Consider the following 17,721-nt stretch of genomic DNA (forward strand, 5'->3'; position numbering starts at 1 on the left):
GTATTGCTCCATTATATAGTTTTTAATATTGAAACGTCTATCTACATCTGTGGGATCTGAGGCAGCTGATATACAAACTCTATGTGAATCAATTATTGCATAAAATACAGTATATTTCAGAAAACCTTTAGAAAATCACTACAGATTCATTATTTATGGAGATTGCATTGTCTTTTATTGTGTACCGTGTTATCTCCTGAAATGATGGGACTGGACAGAGATAATTTAATCTTTAATGAGTATATCTAATTTGCCTGAAGAAGATTAACTTAAAAGCAAAGCAATGCAACATTTGAAGTGAAGAGAATTTTTAAAATGATGTACTTCCCCAAGTTTTTTAAACTACAGTAAGTAAACTAAAATGTCTTTTGCTGATTCATTTGCCAATCTGTTTATTGGGGATGTTTGCAGGGTGAGCGTGGGATCGTGGGTCCCCCTGGTCGCCCTGGAATAGATAGCCACGGTGGAGCGAAAGGGACCACCATCATACAGGGAGACAAAGTAAATATGCACTTCTTATTTCTCTTCATTACATTGTTTTAGAAGCTGCCACTTATGATGAGGATTAATGACAAAATAAAAGTTTAAATAAACAATGTGAGCACCATCCATTTTCTATCTATGTTCATTTGTAAACTATATCTGGAAGACTTGCTTATTTTCAACTTGTTCACTGCCATCATCTCTTAAGACAGATGGGCTTTGTAAAATAAGGAAAGCAAAATAAAAGACCAATTTAGCCATTCCAGTTATAAGAAATGCTGTGGACTGTAGGTTAGAAAATCCATAGTACAGATTAAAACCAACAAAAGTTATATCAATTAAATGTCTAAATCTGTTACTATATTGCAAAGTAAAAAAAGGGTTTTTTATTCAGCTTCAAAAGTGACTTGAGATTTAATTCTGCTCTGAAGTTGCTCAGCATGTTGTCCTAAGGATTTCAGAACCTGGTCACTCAGAGTTTAATGCTTAGCAAATCTATGTTACATTTAACAGTTTATAATAACCAGATATGTTGCATGGTTGAGATTTCGGGGGGGGGGGGCGTGTGGCATAAATGTATGCTTATCTAGAGTTGGAAAATGCATTTTGTAGACATCAATGGTGCTCTACTATAGTAATTGGCTGTTTGTTTTTTAAATTCTAATAGGGTGATCCTGGTGAAAAAGGTGAAGATGGCATTTCAGTAAGTGTAAATCTTTTGTGATCTTCTGTTTCTCACATCAAACTAAATAACACAAAAACAAAAAAAATGAAACAATATTTCAGGTCCCCTAAAATGCAAAAAGAAAAAAAATCTGTGGGAAAAAGGAAAGGAAAAACAAGGGTTGGAAATTTATCTCAGGAACAAAAAACTCTAAAACCAGATGGCTTAAAAATCCTCTTATTTGCCTCTCCATCAAAATATAACAAAGCAAAAAACAAACTAGCAAAAATAATTCAATTTCAATGTTGACTCACCATATATATCAGCAATCCATTGCTGCAAGGCAAGTATAGATTCACCCTTCTGATATTGTATAAAAATGTTTTTACCCTGTCCCTATGCAGGAAAATGCCACAGTTCTGATGTCTTGATAGATTCCATGTGTTGGGAACATTAGCCAAGCAAAATATTTGTGTTCTTAACTAACAGTGATCAAGCTAAGGTCATGTTAACAACTGTTTTAATTCCAGCCTCAAATATGGCAATAGTAGGACAAGTTAAAACTATATGAAATAACATTGCAAATTCTGAATAATAGCATGCAAACCTTATTAAACATTTTCTGAAGCATCCTATATCCATTAAACAGAATTTTCAGTTTTATTAGTCTAATTTTAAGATCAAAAGAAATGACTTTTACATTCTTTATTGGGAGCTTCAGTTTATTTACAAAACAGGGCTATCAAGCTTATTATTCTAAAGTTTGTGTAATTAACCAATGCCAATTTCATGAACTTCTTTCAACTTCTCATCATAAAACAAGGTTTCCATCTTAGGAACTTGAAATAAATCTTTCAAAGGCTCTAGTGGTCATGGAGCTTTAGAGGGAATGATGCTTCAGGAGCAAATAATCCAAATCCAAATCAAACTTTAATTTTAAATTCTACAAGAGTAATAAAAACAGCTTTATCTAAACATAGCTGGTTTTATCTAGTCTTTCTATCAGGCTCTGGTTGTCTGTCCATCATCATTAAGGGGAAATATCAAAAGTAATCCCAGAACAAAGAAGGATATCAGTAGATCACAAAATAGTTTTCAAGTTGAGCCCAAATCGGGTTGAATTCTAAAATTCTATATTTCAATCAATAACTAAATTTTAATTTTAATTTTAAAGTTAATAACAGCAACTTTATTATTGTCAATAATCAATTAATGAAAATGCCCTTTAGTTAATTTTGAGGGGTTATAAAAAGAAAACAAAAAACCCCAAAAGAAGCATTAACCATCACCAAAAAAGTCTTGCTGCCTGATTCACTGAAGATGTAAAAAGAGTGAAGTCATCAAACACACAGTAGCCATGATTGCATACCATCTGTTCTCTAGTTGCCTACCAGTTGTTTCCTTACCAAGGGTTCCTTAGTAAAGTAAATCAAGGGTCATTCCAGGGTCCCAATAACTGGAGAGATTTCCCAGAAACAACAGTATCAGCAACTGGGTGATCAATAATAAGACTAAAGCATCATCAGAATCACCAGAATCTCTGAATTCTGAACATCTTAATTGGTCCTCCAGCTTCGTAGAGAACGTTAGCTACACCAGTAGAAATCTCACACTGATTTACTTGATTACTTCCAAGCCATCTGTAATGGACTGTGAGAATAACCTTGCAAAACAGAAGAGAGAGTTACAGTAGAGACAATGGCCTGATAAATGAAGTCTGAGTCCTCAGGAGAAATGAGAATAGAAAAAATGTCTCAGAAGTGTCAGCCCTCCTAGGTAAACCAGACAGAAAACAAAAGCAGATGAGCTAATTCTACTTTATTATAAGCCTACATTAACCAAATCTTGCAAATCTGAAAGTACAGATCTCCTGCCCTTACTTTTAAGAGACTGACAAATCAGGGTGTGAAATCTAAAAATTTTCACTACCGGTTCTGCTTAATTAATGGGCGTGGCTTGGTGGTCAGGTGGGCGTGGCCAGGTCAATGTCACTTCTTTGCCCTTTTTTAACCTACAAAACACAACACAACACAACTGGCTCACCCACAACGTAAAAGCAGCTGTGCTAGACCCAAAATGGCCCCTGAAACAAGCAGGAACCTCACACAGCCACAAAAAGTCCAAAAAACCAACTTTCACACTTTACACACACAAAATTCCACATACAGCTTTGTGAGATTTTGTATGTTTGTGTAGTTAGAGTGAACCCCTACACAAAATCTCAGAAACCTGCACAAATATTATTTTATTTTTATTTTTATATAAAAGCAGCTAAATTTAAAACTTCCTAGACTTTAAATGGCTAGGTCTAAAAAAAGAACAACTAAAAAAAACCCCAATTAACTATTTTTTTTAAAGCTTCCAAAGGGGAAAAAAACTTACTGGGCAAGGCAAGCAGGCAGGCAGGCAGGCAGATAGAACTGCTCACCGATGAGCTTGATTGCAAGCAGGGAGATTCAGTTGCTTGCTGATGCAATGGATTGCAGGGATTACAGCAAGCGAAGCAAAGCAGGCATTGCGACCAGCAGCTAAGGTAAGCAAGCTGGAGGCTGGGGGGGGGAGGGATTTTTGCTACCAGTTCTCCGAACTGCCCGCCGCCATCGCTACCTACTCGCCCAAGCCGGTCCGAACCAGGTGCATTTCACCCCTGGGGTGGGTCCTTCCTAAATTTCTTTCCCTGACCATTAAGATACTGGGCACACCTTCTTTGACTGTCTGATTGTTCCCTAAGGAGTATCTCTTCTATGCATACCTCAATATAATTCCCACATACCATTATAGAAGGGACCCTCCCTAGTTCTCTGGGAAGTACAGGCAGGGGAGATGGGAAATATTTTCATTTTGCAAGATTGTGTTAGTGTAAACTTACAATAAGGGTAAAGTAGCATTTAGTTCTCATGATTTTGGTTTCTTGTCTAAACTACCTTGCGTGGCTGACACCAGCCTATCCCATAGTAGCTATAAAATCTTGAGCGAGACTGAGGGAGTGATTGTTTCATGATAGCCTTAGGATACCCCAAGATCATACTAGAGAACTTTTGCCATCTCAAGCAAGAAAGAAATTGATCAATGGTGAGAATATCAACAAGATTGCTACTCTGGTTCTGCAACCCAGCACTAAATACTATTCATAACAAACCAGCCAATGATTGATTTCCTGGTGAGACAATTAGAATTCTGATTACATAATCCCTGCACCAGGGATCCATACACTGGTGCTTTGTCAACTATTGGAGGAGGCACAGCTGGATCATCATTTGCAGCTCTCCAATGCAGGTTTCAAAGGTGCAAACTAGATTGACCTTTTCATCTATGATCATATCAAAGAAGGAGTGCTAATTTGAACTGATCTGACATTGACTAACAACACCATGAGGTGAGAGATCAGATTAGCATGGCTGGTTTACCTAGGTTTACCCAAGTGTTACTGATGGGAAATTGCAGTACAAGTAGCAATCACCAAACATTCATATCTGTCTCTTGGATGATCTGATCCTTGCCCCACCATTCCTGCTGGCTTTCTCACAGATTTTCTGAAGAAAGTATATCTGGACTCCCCCTCCCTCTTGCAACTTTTCAGCCAAGCACATATTTTCACCACGACGAGAAATCCCGTTCAAGATACTGGTACAGTCAAGGATTTACTGTGTGTAGTCTCTCAGGCAACAAAGTAGAAAACCAGTACAATGTATACTGAGCAAATATGTACAAAAGAAACCTGACTAGGAACTCTTCTCCAACAATCCACCTCCTCTACTTCTACAACCATTCCTTTGGGATTAAAAAGAATCCATACAATCTAGTAAAAGAAAAAAGTTGCATTTCCTTTTTCAAACAATTTTTTATTTTATTCAAAATATTAAAATGCAAACTCAAAAAATAAAAAAAATAAAAAAAAACAAAACAAACCTAAACAGGACTACAACAAAAAAGTGCATAAATAAAAGAAGATATATACATAAATTGTTCCTCCTAGTAGAATACTGATAAATATATTTCAAAGACAATAACTCCTCCCCCCTTGTGAAGCAGGCACATAATTTGTAAATTTCTACAACACTACTTACCCTACCCACTTACCCTGACATCTATTTAATATATGAAAATATATTTAACAGAAAAAACCAATAGCTAAATGAAACTTCCAAACCCTCTATGAACAATCCATTTATTGCATTTCACTCACAGAAAGTCCACAATGGCTTCTACCATAAGTCACTACAATAATTGTCTTTGGTCCATCCAAGATCAAGTATCAATCAATCAGAATAGAGCTGGAAGGGACCTTGGAGGTCTTCTAGTCCAACCCCCTGCTCAAGCAGGAGACCCTATACCATTTCAGACAAGTGACTGCCCAGTTTCTTCTTTAAAACCTTCTTAAAAATATCTTCGATTAATTCTTAATAATAAATCTTTTCTTTAAAATATTAAACAGGATATTTTCTAACAATTGGATTTTATTCCCCAAAATTACAAGTCTCTGTGGTGTGTATCTCCACAGCATTTGTTGTACAAAAAAAAATCTCCTATTAATTGTAAGATAACATCTCCTAACATTTATTTTCCAATTGGGTATAGTAAAACCATTTCCCAATCTCCCTCAGACTGCTTAGAAAAGTCAAGTTCATCACTGGTTGTTCTGTCAATTTTGAGTCTTTAGAATCCATACTTTTCTCAAAGTCCTCTAGACAACTTGTATTTTCCCAGTCAGCCTCATCTTTCAGGGCTGTGAGCAGCAAGTTATATTCTAAATCCATCTGGTTGTAAATCTTGTGGTAGATTTAATTGTATCTGATTACCATCTTCTAAAATCATTGTAACTTTATCAAGCTTTTTATCCAAATTTTCAAGCTGACCTTATAAATTGACAATATTCTATCTGCCTAGTTTCCCCAATAAACTTTGCCTTGATATATTGGTTGCATTTTGACTAGATTTTGATAGTCTAAAATATTTCAGTAGTAAAACTTTTACAGCTAGAACCTTTATAGCCAGTCATAAACAGCTCCTCTCAAAGAACATTAAAAAGAAGCCTCCTCTCAAAGATCATAAAAAAAGATCCAGTAGGGGGTTAAATTAAATCATCATTCAACTGGTAGATTAATGTTTGAAAGTAAAAATCAGAAGAAAGGAAAAAATATATCAAAAAATGCAGTTAAAACCCACGTGTTCTTAAAAAGCAGACAGTAGAAAGGAAAAGATGGAGACTGGAGTCCCCGACCACTCCCGTCTATAATTATTACCTTCCAGGTCGTCTTCTCAGGTAGGTCCATTGTCATCCAAGAGTCATCATGTTCAAAGTAGTGCAAAATTTGGGTTTTGTCCATGGAACTTATACTGAAATTTTAATTAACTATATTAACTCATGTAAAATATCTGCCATCTTTTAAAAGGGGTTGCCAGGCCAGAGCATCAAAGGGGAAAAAGGTGAACCTGGGAAACCTGGTCCACGGGTATGTACATCTTTTTTTGCTTATCTAGCCATTTTGGTACTTTAGGGAGTTCCACAAATGGAATTGATTTCTTACTGAAATTGCTCATTATCTTTTGAAGGCTTTGCAGTTTCCTTCTTTTCTCCTATTTTAAAATTAATTCTGTAATGACTAAAGGGCTGAACATATATTTCCAGGTTGGGGTTTCACGCGCGGGTGTTTTTGTTTTCATGGCTGAAGTTGTTTTGTTACGATCCCATTGAATTTTTCATTCAGAAAGGAACCATAGAAGAATAAATTAAAGAGGACAAAAATAGCCATGAATTTCACTGGGGTGCCTGAAAAGGTCTTCACCAGCATTTAGTCTCATGTAGGCTATTTGTTGTAGTTTTATGTTTTGTGAAGTTGCAAGGTAGTAAAGAAAAAACATTGTTTTCCACACAAAAAATGATGGGATCTACATAAATAGGAAAGTTTAGATTCAGTTCATTTTAGATTCAGTTCATCATAAAACCATGGAAAGTCTTCAGCAGAGTTGCTATGCAGTATACAAGAGCAATGCAGAAGTGCTTCCCATCTGTTTGTTTATTTGTTTGTTTGTTTGTTTGTTTATTAGATTTATATACCACCCTACTCCCGAAGGACTCAGGGCGGTGAACAGCCACAAAATAAAACACATAAATACAAAAATTTAAAAGCAGAATAAAACCGAATTAAACAATTTGGCCCAAGACAGATTTAAAACACCCCAGTAATTTAAAACAGATTAAAATTTACATTATAAAAAGAAAAAAGGGGGAGAGATTAGGCCAGGCCAGCTTGATGGAATAAAAAGGTCTTGAGAACGCGACGGAAGGTGCGCAGATCCGGGATCCTCCGTATCTCTGGGGGGAGCTCGTTCCAGATAGTAGGTGCCCCCACAGAGAAGGCCCTCCCCTTAGGGGCCGCCAGTCGACACTGTTTGGCCGACGGCACCCGGAGGAGCCCCTCTCTATGAGAGCGTACTGGCCGGTGGGAGGCTATTTGTGGTAGCAGGCGGTCCCGTAAGTAACCAGGTCCTAAGCCATGGAGCGCTCTAAAGGTGGTAACCAGAACCTTGAAGCACACCCGGAAGACCAGCGGGAGCCAGTGCAGCTCGCGCAGGAGAGGTGTTACATGGAAGCGCCATGTCACTCCCATAACCACCCGCATGTGTGTTGTGTGTGTGTTGTGGGGACAGGACATCACGCGGCCGCACTCTGCGCCAGTTGGAGCCTCCGGGTGCTCCTCAAGGGGAGACCCATGTAGAGAGCATTGCAATAGTCCAGGCAGGAAGTGACGAGGGCATGAGTGACTGTGTGTAAGGAGTCCCGATCCAGAAAGGGACGCAACTGGTGAATCAGGCGAACCTGATGAAAAATCCTCCCGGTCCCAGCCGTCAAATGCTCTTCTAAAGACAGCCGTGAGTCCAGGAGGACGCCCAAGTTGTGAGCCCTCTCCCTGGGGGCCAACGATTCGCCCCCAATAGTCAGTGATGGCGTCAACTGACTATATTGGGACATCAGAAACCACAGCCACTCAGTCTTAGATGGGTTGAGCCTGAGCCTGTTTCTCCCCATCCAGATCTGCACGGCCTCCAGGCACCTGGACATCACTTCAAGGGCATTGTTGGGGTGGTCTGGGGTGGAGATGTACAGCTGAGTGTCATCAGCATACTGGTGGTACTTCACCCCGAAACCACGGATGATCTCGCCCAGCAGCTTTACATAAATTTTGAACAAAAGGAGCTAGAGGACCGACCCTTGTGGCACCCCACATATGAGGGGCCTCGGGGTCGACCTCTGCCTCCCTGCCAACACAGACTGCAACCAGTCGGAGAGAAAGGAGGAGAACCACTGCAACACAGTGCACCCCACCCCTAACTCTTCCAACCAGTGCAGCATGATACCATGGTCGATTGTATCAAAAGCCTCTGAGAGGTCTAATAGGACCAGGACAGAGGAGCAACCCTTGTCCCGAGCCCTCCAGAGTTCATCAACCAATGCGACCAATGCTGTTTCCGTGCTGTACCCAGACCTGAAGCCCGACTGGAACAGATCCAGATACGTCGTTTCATCCAGGTGCTGGGGGAACTGTCATGCAACCACACTCTCGGCAACCTTTGCCACAAAGCGAAGGTTGGAAATTGGATGATAATTAGCCAACACTGCCGGGTCCTGGGAAGGCTTCGTGAGGAGAGGCCTCACCACCACCTCTTTCAAGGCGGCAGAGAAGTCACCCTCACCCAATGAAGCATTTATAATCCCCTGGAGCCAGCCTCGCGTCACCTCCCAGGAAGCCAGCACTAACCAGGAGGGACACGGGTCCAACAAACATGTGATCGCATTCAGTCTGTCCAGAATCCTGTCCACGTCATCAGGAGTCACAGGATCAAACTCATCCCAGATAACATTCTCAAGACCTGCCTCAGTCATCCCCTCTGAAACTACCCAGTCTGAATCCAAGTCTTCGCGAATTTGATTGATTTTGTCAAACAGATACTGAACAAAGTCCTCGGCTCTACCCTCCAAGGGGGTCCTCCCGCACTTCCTGGTGTAGCAGGGAGCGGGTCACCCTAAACAGGGCGGCCAGGCGGTTATCTGATGATGGAATAAGAGCAGCAATATAAGTACGTTTTGCTGCTTTTATTGCCACTAGGTAATTCATAATATGAGATCTTACCAGTGTCTGGTCGGATTCAGAAAGACTGGCCCTTCAACTACTCTCTAGGCGTTTGCATCTGAGTGCTTCATCTGACTTGTGTGCACACCCATTGCAGGAGCAAGGAGGAGTTGTCAGATAGAAGTTTGCAAAGCAGCTTTGTGAGCTTTGCAGAAGATACTGTTGGTTTTCGGGATCTAAGGGAGGTGTTTTATTCCTTCCCTTAAATATTTTTATTTGTTACTGCGACCAAAACTACTTGAATGAAAGTTTAAAAAAAAAAACAGATGTGGGCAAATGGTGATTTGATCATCCATCATCATCTGTTTTGTCTTTTCCTTATAAAAATTGTAAAAACTTTCTGTTATACTATAAACTTCACTGATAATCAAAAGAGGATTAAAGAACTTTGAGGCCAGACCCTGAAGGCATCCTGCACAATTTCCACATCAGCCTAATAGGTCCCACTGAATCTCCAATGCCCTGGAATGGCAAAAGGGCTTCCCAGACTTTAATATACACTTGAAATTGGTGGAAGGTTTTCATTGTTGTTATTTGTTACTAATAGGGAATGGCTGAGAGGAAGTCTTAGTTGGGAAAAGAAAGGTGGCCACCCTTTCAAAAACTGGAAGTTTCTTTGAAAAACCATTCCTTGCTAACTGCAATGAGTTTCAGAATAGTGATTGTTGGTATCAGCTGGAAAGGTTTGAAAGTGTGTGAATAGAGTGTGTGTGCCTTTACAACTGCAGTGAATCTGTTACACGATCCAGCAGAAGTGAGGGAGTAATTGTACATGTGGCTGCGGAAAAGTGTCCTATGCTCTGTGCTTACAGTAGGTTCTGCTAGAGATAGAACTGCCCATAGCCAGTTCTAATTCTGGTTAGATATACTATGTATGTATTTCAGGGGGTATTCCACAAATTTTTACATCAAGGTGGCTCAGGCACTCTTTTCCAAACAACATATCCCAGATCCATAGGGACAGACTGAATATGTGAAAGAAGGATACTTACATGGATGAGTAGGAAGTCATCCGGTGGTTTATTAGGATGTTAGAGAGCAGGATTAGTTGATGATTCCACAGCATTATTCCCACCATTTTTTCCAAGACTCTGAGAAAGCTTGAAGACACTGATTATTTTGCAGGGAAATACTTTTGTGCAAATACTCGTTAATTCTTCATTAGTCTCAGCAACCCAGTAGGAGAAACAAGAATTTCCATGCTGACTAAATAAATAAAATTATTCATTTTACAGGGAAGGCCTGGAAAGGATGGAGAGGATGGAGAGAAGGGAGAACGTGTATGTAGGTCACTTTATCATAAATATTGTATTCATTTTCATATTCATACCGGTAGAAGATTTGCTGCTGGTAATTCTTGATTTCAAGATAAATACCTATGAATTGCTCTGCATGTCAATTTTGCAAAAATAACTTCGGACAGTCTTTAGCTTTGTTTTGAGAAAGGGGAAATCATTTACATTTATTGTGTACAAAATGGGCTTTTTCTTACTGTGATACCTGCAGGGAGTACCTGGTCAGCCAGGAATTTCTGGACATCCTGGTGTACCTGGATCTAAAGTAAGTAGCCACCATATAATAAGCACAACAAATCAAATAAATGAGTATAAATAGATAGATTATAGATGAAGAGGGGGGGAGGGAGGGAAGGAGGGAGGAGATGGAGAGAAATAAAAGCATACTCAAACTGTTTCTTTTAATCAGAGCTTTTAACAATGATAAATCTGTGTCTCATAGAGCTTATGTCAAATAATAGGTAAATCTTTAAGAGCTGAAAAAAATTTCTCCAGCTCAGAATAAAAATCATGGCAACCAAAAATTAATAGTTCTCCTCAAACCATTTTGTCCTAATAAGCAGTATAATAGCAGGTCAGAGACTGAGTAGAAAGGAAATTTTTCTTTAATCTGTTATTGGTTCCCATCAGAGGTTGGTAAAGAGGAAGAATCAAAGATGATTCAAGTAGTGATCTTTCAGAATGAAAGGGAAAAAAGAATGCAGCTGATTTCTGAATCATTCATCTTAACATGATAACTAAAACTAGGGTTTGCTGAGCTCTCGTCTATTATGTTTATAAAACCATAGGATTATCCTCTTTTATGATTTAATCCAACAGGCACACAGGGGAGTTTAACCACAATACTTTAATAGATCTTCAGCTAGCAAATTGCAAAATGGTTTCTTAATATATATGCCTCAAAATTAATTGATGTTCATATTCCATATAACAATGCCATTGGCAACTATAATGTACTTAAGATCTATACTATTGCCAATTTTCAAGCCAATTGGTAAAAACAATTGCAATTATTGTCTGGATGGTCAAATATAAATCCAAAATGTTTAGTGTTCTATGCAGTGAAACTCAAGCAGTTTTAGGGGTAAAAGTTTCCATGAGACAAAATGTTCTTCCTACACTCTCCAAGGTTCAGTGGCTCAGTTTCTAAGATGCTGGACTTGTCGGCTGGAAACCTGGCATGTTTGAGACCCGAGTGCCATCCTCACCCCAGCTCCTGGCAACCTAGCAGTTTGAAAGCATACAAATATGAGTAGATAAATAGTATCACTTCGATGGGAAAGTAACAGAGCTCCATGACATCATGCTGGCCACATGACCATGGAAATGTCTTTGGACAGCACTGGCTCAATGGCCTTGAAATGGAGATGAGCACTGCCCCCTACAGTCAGCAATGACAAAATAAAATCCACAGGGACTCCTTTATCTTTTTTACCTACACTCCCCAAACCATTTAAAATATTTAAATCCCAGCCCTCCCAATGTCAGCATTGCATCATTATCAGAAGACCTTTTGACTTCTGCTGGTTGGCAACAGTTTTAAGTATTGGTTCAAAAGTGGCAAACTACTATGTTTCCCTGAAAATACGACCTACCCCAAAAGTAAATCCTAGCTTGATTTTTACATGTGCACCCAACATAAGCCCTACCCTCAAAATAAACCCTAATTAAGACCCTGCCTACTCCAGGGTGCACAGGTAAAAATTAAGCTAGGGTGGGGATGGGGGAATGGAGCTGCCCTACTGCTTACCTTCGGACAGTTGAAGCCAGGTCTCACACACCCCGACACTTGCCTTGCCGGCCCATTTCTTCTGCAGCTGGAAAGGCCAGCAAGGCTTTCCTGAAGCCCTCTGCAGCCGCTAACAGAGCTTTGGATCAATCCAGAGCTCTGTTAGCGGCTGCAGAGGCCTTCAGGAAAGCCTTGCTGGCTGCAGAAGTTCCTGAAGGCCTCTGACAGCAAAAAGAAAGCCAGGGGCAACGTACGCAAGTGAGGTGAGTCAGTGGATGACATTCCCCCCCCTGGAAATAAGACCTGGTGCCTTTTTGGGTGGCAAAAAAAATATAAGACAGGGTCTTATTTTCGGGGAAACACGGTATTTCCTGTCCCATTAGCCTTAAGAATAAATCTTATCAGCAGAAGGGTTCCACAGACTCCCATAGCTAGTACACTATTTGGGTTTACAGTATTTTTATAGATATAATTTATATTGTTAAAACTTTAAAAAGTTTTCAAGTGGTTAATGACATGTATTTGGAGTTGAAGGCTTTCTTATATGCAAAGTTGTTAAAGAGAACTCATACACATTTCTGCATTGGCTATGTTTTCCCTTTCCTCTCTTCCCAATGCGATCAGTTGATTATACCCAGTTTTTAAAAATATTGTTTCAAAGTTGGTAGATAAATTCCTTCTTTTCCCTCCTCCCAGGGAGACAAGGGTATAGAAGGACCACCTGGACCTCCAGGAATTGTAAGTGTAAAATCTGGTTTTAAATGTGTTTAAAAAATAAGTAGATAGTTCAATGCAGACCAAACTGCTTGCGTATTGCAGTAGTTACTACTCTGACCAGCAGCAGTTTTCTGGGCTGTTAGCTACAACTATTTTTAATTATCTGGGCTGAACCTGATATTGACTATATGCAAAGTATTGCAGTCTCATGACTCACTGTCCAAGTAATCTTCCTTCCTTCCTTCCTTCCTTCCTTCCTTCCTTCCTTCCTTCCTTCCTTCCTTCCTTCCTTCCTTCCTTCCTTCCTTCCTCCATAAAGATCTGATCACACTTAGTTAGGGGAAGGTTTCGGAAGTTTGGGAGTTACAATTCCAACACATCTTGGAAACACCAGGGTTGGGAAGGTTGAGCTAAAACAATTCCTAAGAAAGACAGGGATCCCAGAAATACTGTAAGCTCTGGCCTATTTGGAAAATTTCAGGTTTATAGGTTTTCTGTATTTTGATGCTTGTCATTATTCAGGTTACAGGTGAAGGAGATGAAGAAGTGTTTGGTGAAAAGGGTGATTCAGGACCTCAAGGGTTTCCAGGAAGGAAAGGTGAACCAGGTCCCACAGGTAAATCTTGGTCATTATTCATTACATATTCTTAATTGGTTGAAAAATTAGCTGAAATTAAATAAAATTTAAATTGTTAGTACTTTTACTCATGATGTTTTAATTCTCTTGTATTACAAGCTGCCTTGATTGTCAAGTGGATAGAAAGGTGGGGTATAAATCCAATAATAATTCCAATAATAACATATGTAATTTTTTTTGTTATGATTTGAGAGAAAACAAGTAACCTAGCCTCTAGAAAAAAAAATCAAGCCAATCTTCTACAGTATGTCTTATTGGGTCCCAGATTAGTATTCAGCCAAAAACAAATATAATTTAAGACTTTACTTTCTGAAACTTGATTATATTTATTTTATAGGTTTTCAAGGTAGTCCAGGGCCACCAGGTCCTCCAGGTGAGAATATTTGTTAATTTGGTTAATTAATTGATTAGTTTGGATTGATTTTTACCATAACTTTGCCAACTTTTAATTCCAATATTTCTGTGGATATAAATAGTATATTTTCACTGATATTCGCCATAGTTTTTGAACAATTATTTTATATTTATAAAGCATTCATTTATCTTCAGTATCATTTTCCTATTTTGCCTTGAACTTTCCAGTGTCTGGCATTCTTGATACCTTATCAATAGTTTTGCATCTTTTCTTTTATCATTGTATTTTTTCCCTAGCAATGTAATTAACATAACTGATATTATAAATGCCTACTCTTTAAAAGTAAAAGAGTAAAGAGGCTACATTACATCCATGAGATGAGGCAGAGGGAAGGCAGTGTTGTGAGTTACATGTGAAACTGATTATGAACACCTTATCAAGTAACAGTTGTAATGTACTTTCAGAAGCTGCATCTTTGTCTGCATCTGACATCTGAAGAAACCCAGTTTCTTCCTCTCCCTTTCTCCTGCCTCAATTCTGTAAGAGTTTAACCATTTAGTGAATCAAGTAAAGTGAATTGTAGTTCACGAAAGCTTAGGCCTTTTAATAAAATGTGTTGTCTGAAAAGATGTTCCTTCTGCTTCATTCTATAAATACAATATTTAGATACAATATGTAAATGTACATTAGGTTCTTTTGAGGCATGGCGTTCTTTTTCTCTTTTATGAGAAACTTAGCATACTTTTTAAAAAGACCAAAATGAACTTAGTTTAATATGGCACAGTCAAATAAAAATGTATTTATATAATAAGACTTATTAAGTGATTGTTTAAAATATCTGTTTAATTTACACACTCATATCACTTTACTTTACATTTGGGGCAGGGGTGGGTTCTACTTACCTTTACTACTGTTTCGCATGCACAGATCACCTATGATGACGTCCGGGTCAGTGGGCGGTGCCTCCCGCTGGTTTTACTACTGGTTCTTGTGAACTGGTCTGAACCGGGGGCAACCCACCACTGATTTGGGGTCATTGAAGTGGCTTCAGCATGAGTTTTCTTATGTCCATCTTAATATAATATTTACTTGTTTTATCTTTGAAAAATATTTATGTTTGAAAAATATTTATGAACGTATCCACCTTAGATAACTTGATGTCTCTTAGATCATGAAGTTTTATTGTGTCAAACAATTCTTTTTATATTTTCCTCTTTCTCATTATAGAAGAATGTTAGATTTCTATCTCATCTCAGTATTTCAGAACTGATTCTTTTATACTATCTGATGGTTCTCATTTGAGATAAAACTAGAGATAACATTTTCAATACAGCAACTCTTTTAGACATAACCAGTATAATGTTCTAATTAAAATAATTGTGTAAGATATGATTATTTGTTAGCCTACTATTTCACAGCTTTGTTGAAGCAATTAAATGAAAATAGATCTCCATGTTAAGGCATCTTGGGCTCCTGGATATACAATTACAATAACTAAATAATACACGATTGATAAGTTTGGTCTATTATATCTCTATATCACTTTAGTGGAATGAGATGGCAGGACAACCACCAGAACCATATGGTGTATATGTCTACACAAATGGCTTCTGGTTGGGAGTGTCTCCCATATCTTTAGATTTCATGCAACTGGATGTTTTTATAAATAACAATCTTGATATATAAACCAGTGAAAATTGGAAATGATTGAAAGGAAGAAAACAAGCTTCAACATATTTGTCATATTTAGATATATGGCTATTTTTACAATTCTTACCTTTAATATTTTTATTTGATGTTGTTACTATTATGGATGTATATAGTTCCTTAAGAAGGTTTTCATGTATTTATTTCACTGCATTCTTGTAATCAAGGGCAAGCTATTCCAGGACCAGCTGGTTTTCCTGGTGAAAGAGGTAGAAAAGGTGACCAAGGGCCTCCTGGGACATCATTGCCTGGGCCAAAAGGAAGAGATGGATTTACGGGACCTCGTGGTTTACCCGGGGCTCCAGGACCCCCTGGTGGAACAGGCAAGTCATTATTATCTTTAGAAAATGTATTATTTGATATTTTAAAAGACCTGAGTTAAGCTGTAAATATCAGGATTGTGGGCAGAATGTGCTGAATGAATTTGTCTGAGAAGATAATGGTATACTTTTACTTCAAAACTACTATCCTGGCCAGGCTAAATGACTCTACAATGAGTGATTGGTGACTTCTGACAGTAGTTTATTAAGATCATACAATTAATCAAGTGATTCTTGCTTACAAACCAACAGCTGCATCTTTGTCATTCTATCCATTCACTGAGAAAATAAAAAAGTATATATGAAGATCTTTATTCTCCATAAAAATAGGACTGTCTTTTCTGACAACTGTTTCTAACCTTTGTATTAAGATACTTTCTCTAATAGGTCTTTAGACAGTTAAGTTCATCGGCATAGTAGTGAACCTTATTAGTGAAGGAGGGTTGTGTTTCCGTATCTTGAAGAGTTAAAAGAATAAAAAAAAAGGATTTTTGGCTTCCAAACCCAGAAAAAAGAATGATTAAGTTTAGTGGAGGGCAGCCTATGGGTTGGATTAACTGACCAATGCTAAGGCAGGTAGCAAAGGCCAAAGGTCTTAATATATTTAAGGCCATCAGATGATGACTATGTCATATGAAAGATTGCAACATGGCATGGTTGGGTCATTCAGAAACCCAGTATGGTTGAAAATAATGGCTGTTTGGTTGTTTAAGCTTATTCATATGTACATGTGGAAAATTAATTAATTCAAAAACATGATCAATTTGATTGTTAATGATGAAGGATGGAGAGAACGGGGGAATAGGCATTTGTAATTGGGGATAGGTGATTCTTTAAATAAACTGGCTTTATGCCATATAGAGTTTTAAATGTCAAAACCAGCACTTTGAATTGTACCAGAAATAGACTGGTAACCAATGTAGCTTGTGAAGCGGAGGCATAACATGTGTTTTCCTAGAACCATGATGGCGAACCTATGGCACGTGTGCCACAGGTGGCACATGTAGCCATATCAGTGGGCACATGAGCTCAGCTCCGGCGTGCATGTGCATGCTGGCCAGCTGATCTTTGGGTCTTCTGGGCCCACCAGAAGTAGGGAAACAGGGTCCTCCGGAGGACCTTGGGAGATGGTGGGGAAGGCCCATTTTTCTCTCTCCCCAGCCTCCTAGAAAGGCTCTGGAGGCTGGGGAGAGCAAAAAACGGGCCTACCGTGCCATCACGTGCCAGGAACATGGGGGGGAGCATGGGGGGTCACACGCACAGGGGTAGGGTGCAAAGAATTATGGGTATGGGCATGCACACTTACGACACCACTACCCCACTCCTGGCACGCGATGGCAAAAAGGTTAGCCATCACTGTCCTAGAAACACACAACTGCTCACACCACTACATTCTATACCAACTGAAGCTTCTGGATACTTCTCAAGTTCAGCCCCATGTAGAATGTATTATAGTAGTCCAGCTGGTAGGGGACTAGGGCATGAGTGATTGTGATGAGAGGGCCAAGATATTGTTACTATACCGGTATAAAAAATAAGTGGTAGCAAGAATGAATGCAAACATCACAAATTAGTTGTTAATGGTGTCTTAGAAGGTGTTCGGCAGAATGCTGATTGAAAGGGTACAAAAGATAATGGGTACAAAAGATAAAAATGAGCAAAATTTGACATATAGTATAATG

The 17,721-nt window shown here is 38.9% G+C and overlaps 1 protein-coding gene across 1 annotated transcript in view; it reads left to right on the forward strand.

Annotated features, from left to right (window-relative positions):
• Positions 1 to 17,721, forward strand: part of COL4A1 (collagen type IV alpha 1 chain) — a 170,237-nt gene that overhangs the window by 75,293 nt on the left and 77,223 nt on the right. The window contains exons 13-21 of the mRNA XM_070933135.1: positions 412 to 501; positions 1,151 to 1,186; positions 6,541 to 6,600; positions 10,515 to 10,559; positions 10,786 to 10,839; positions 13,000 to 13,041; positions 13,543 to 13,636; positions 13,995 to 14,030; positions 15,887 to 16,042. Coding sequence (XP_070789236.1) covers positions 412 to 501; positions 1,151 to 1,186; positions 6,541 to 6,600; positions 10,515 to 10,559; positions 10,786 to 10,839; positions 13,000 to 13,041; positions 13,543 to 13,636; positions 13,995 to 14,030; positions 15,887 to 16,042 — 613 coding nt within the window. The remainder of the gene's footprint in view (positions 1 to 411; positions 502 to 1,150; positions 1,187 to 6,540; positions 6,601 to 10,514; positions 10,560 to 10,785; positions 10,840 to 12,999; positions 13,042 to 13,542; positions 13,637 to 13,994; positions 14,031 to 15,886; positions 16,043 to 17,721) is intronic.

The sequence above is a fragment of the Pituophis catenifer genome, unplaced genomic scaffold (assembly GCF_029215685.1).
Source record: "Pituophis catenifer annectens isolate HBS135680 unplaced genomic scaffold, rPitCat1.0.hap2 SCAF_1, whole genome shotgun sequence".
Classification (NCBI taxonomy): Eukaryota; Metazoa; Chordata; class Lepidosauria; order Squamata; family Colubridae; genus Pituophis; species Pituophis catenifer.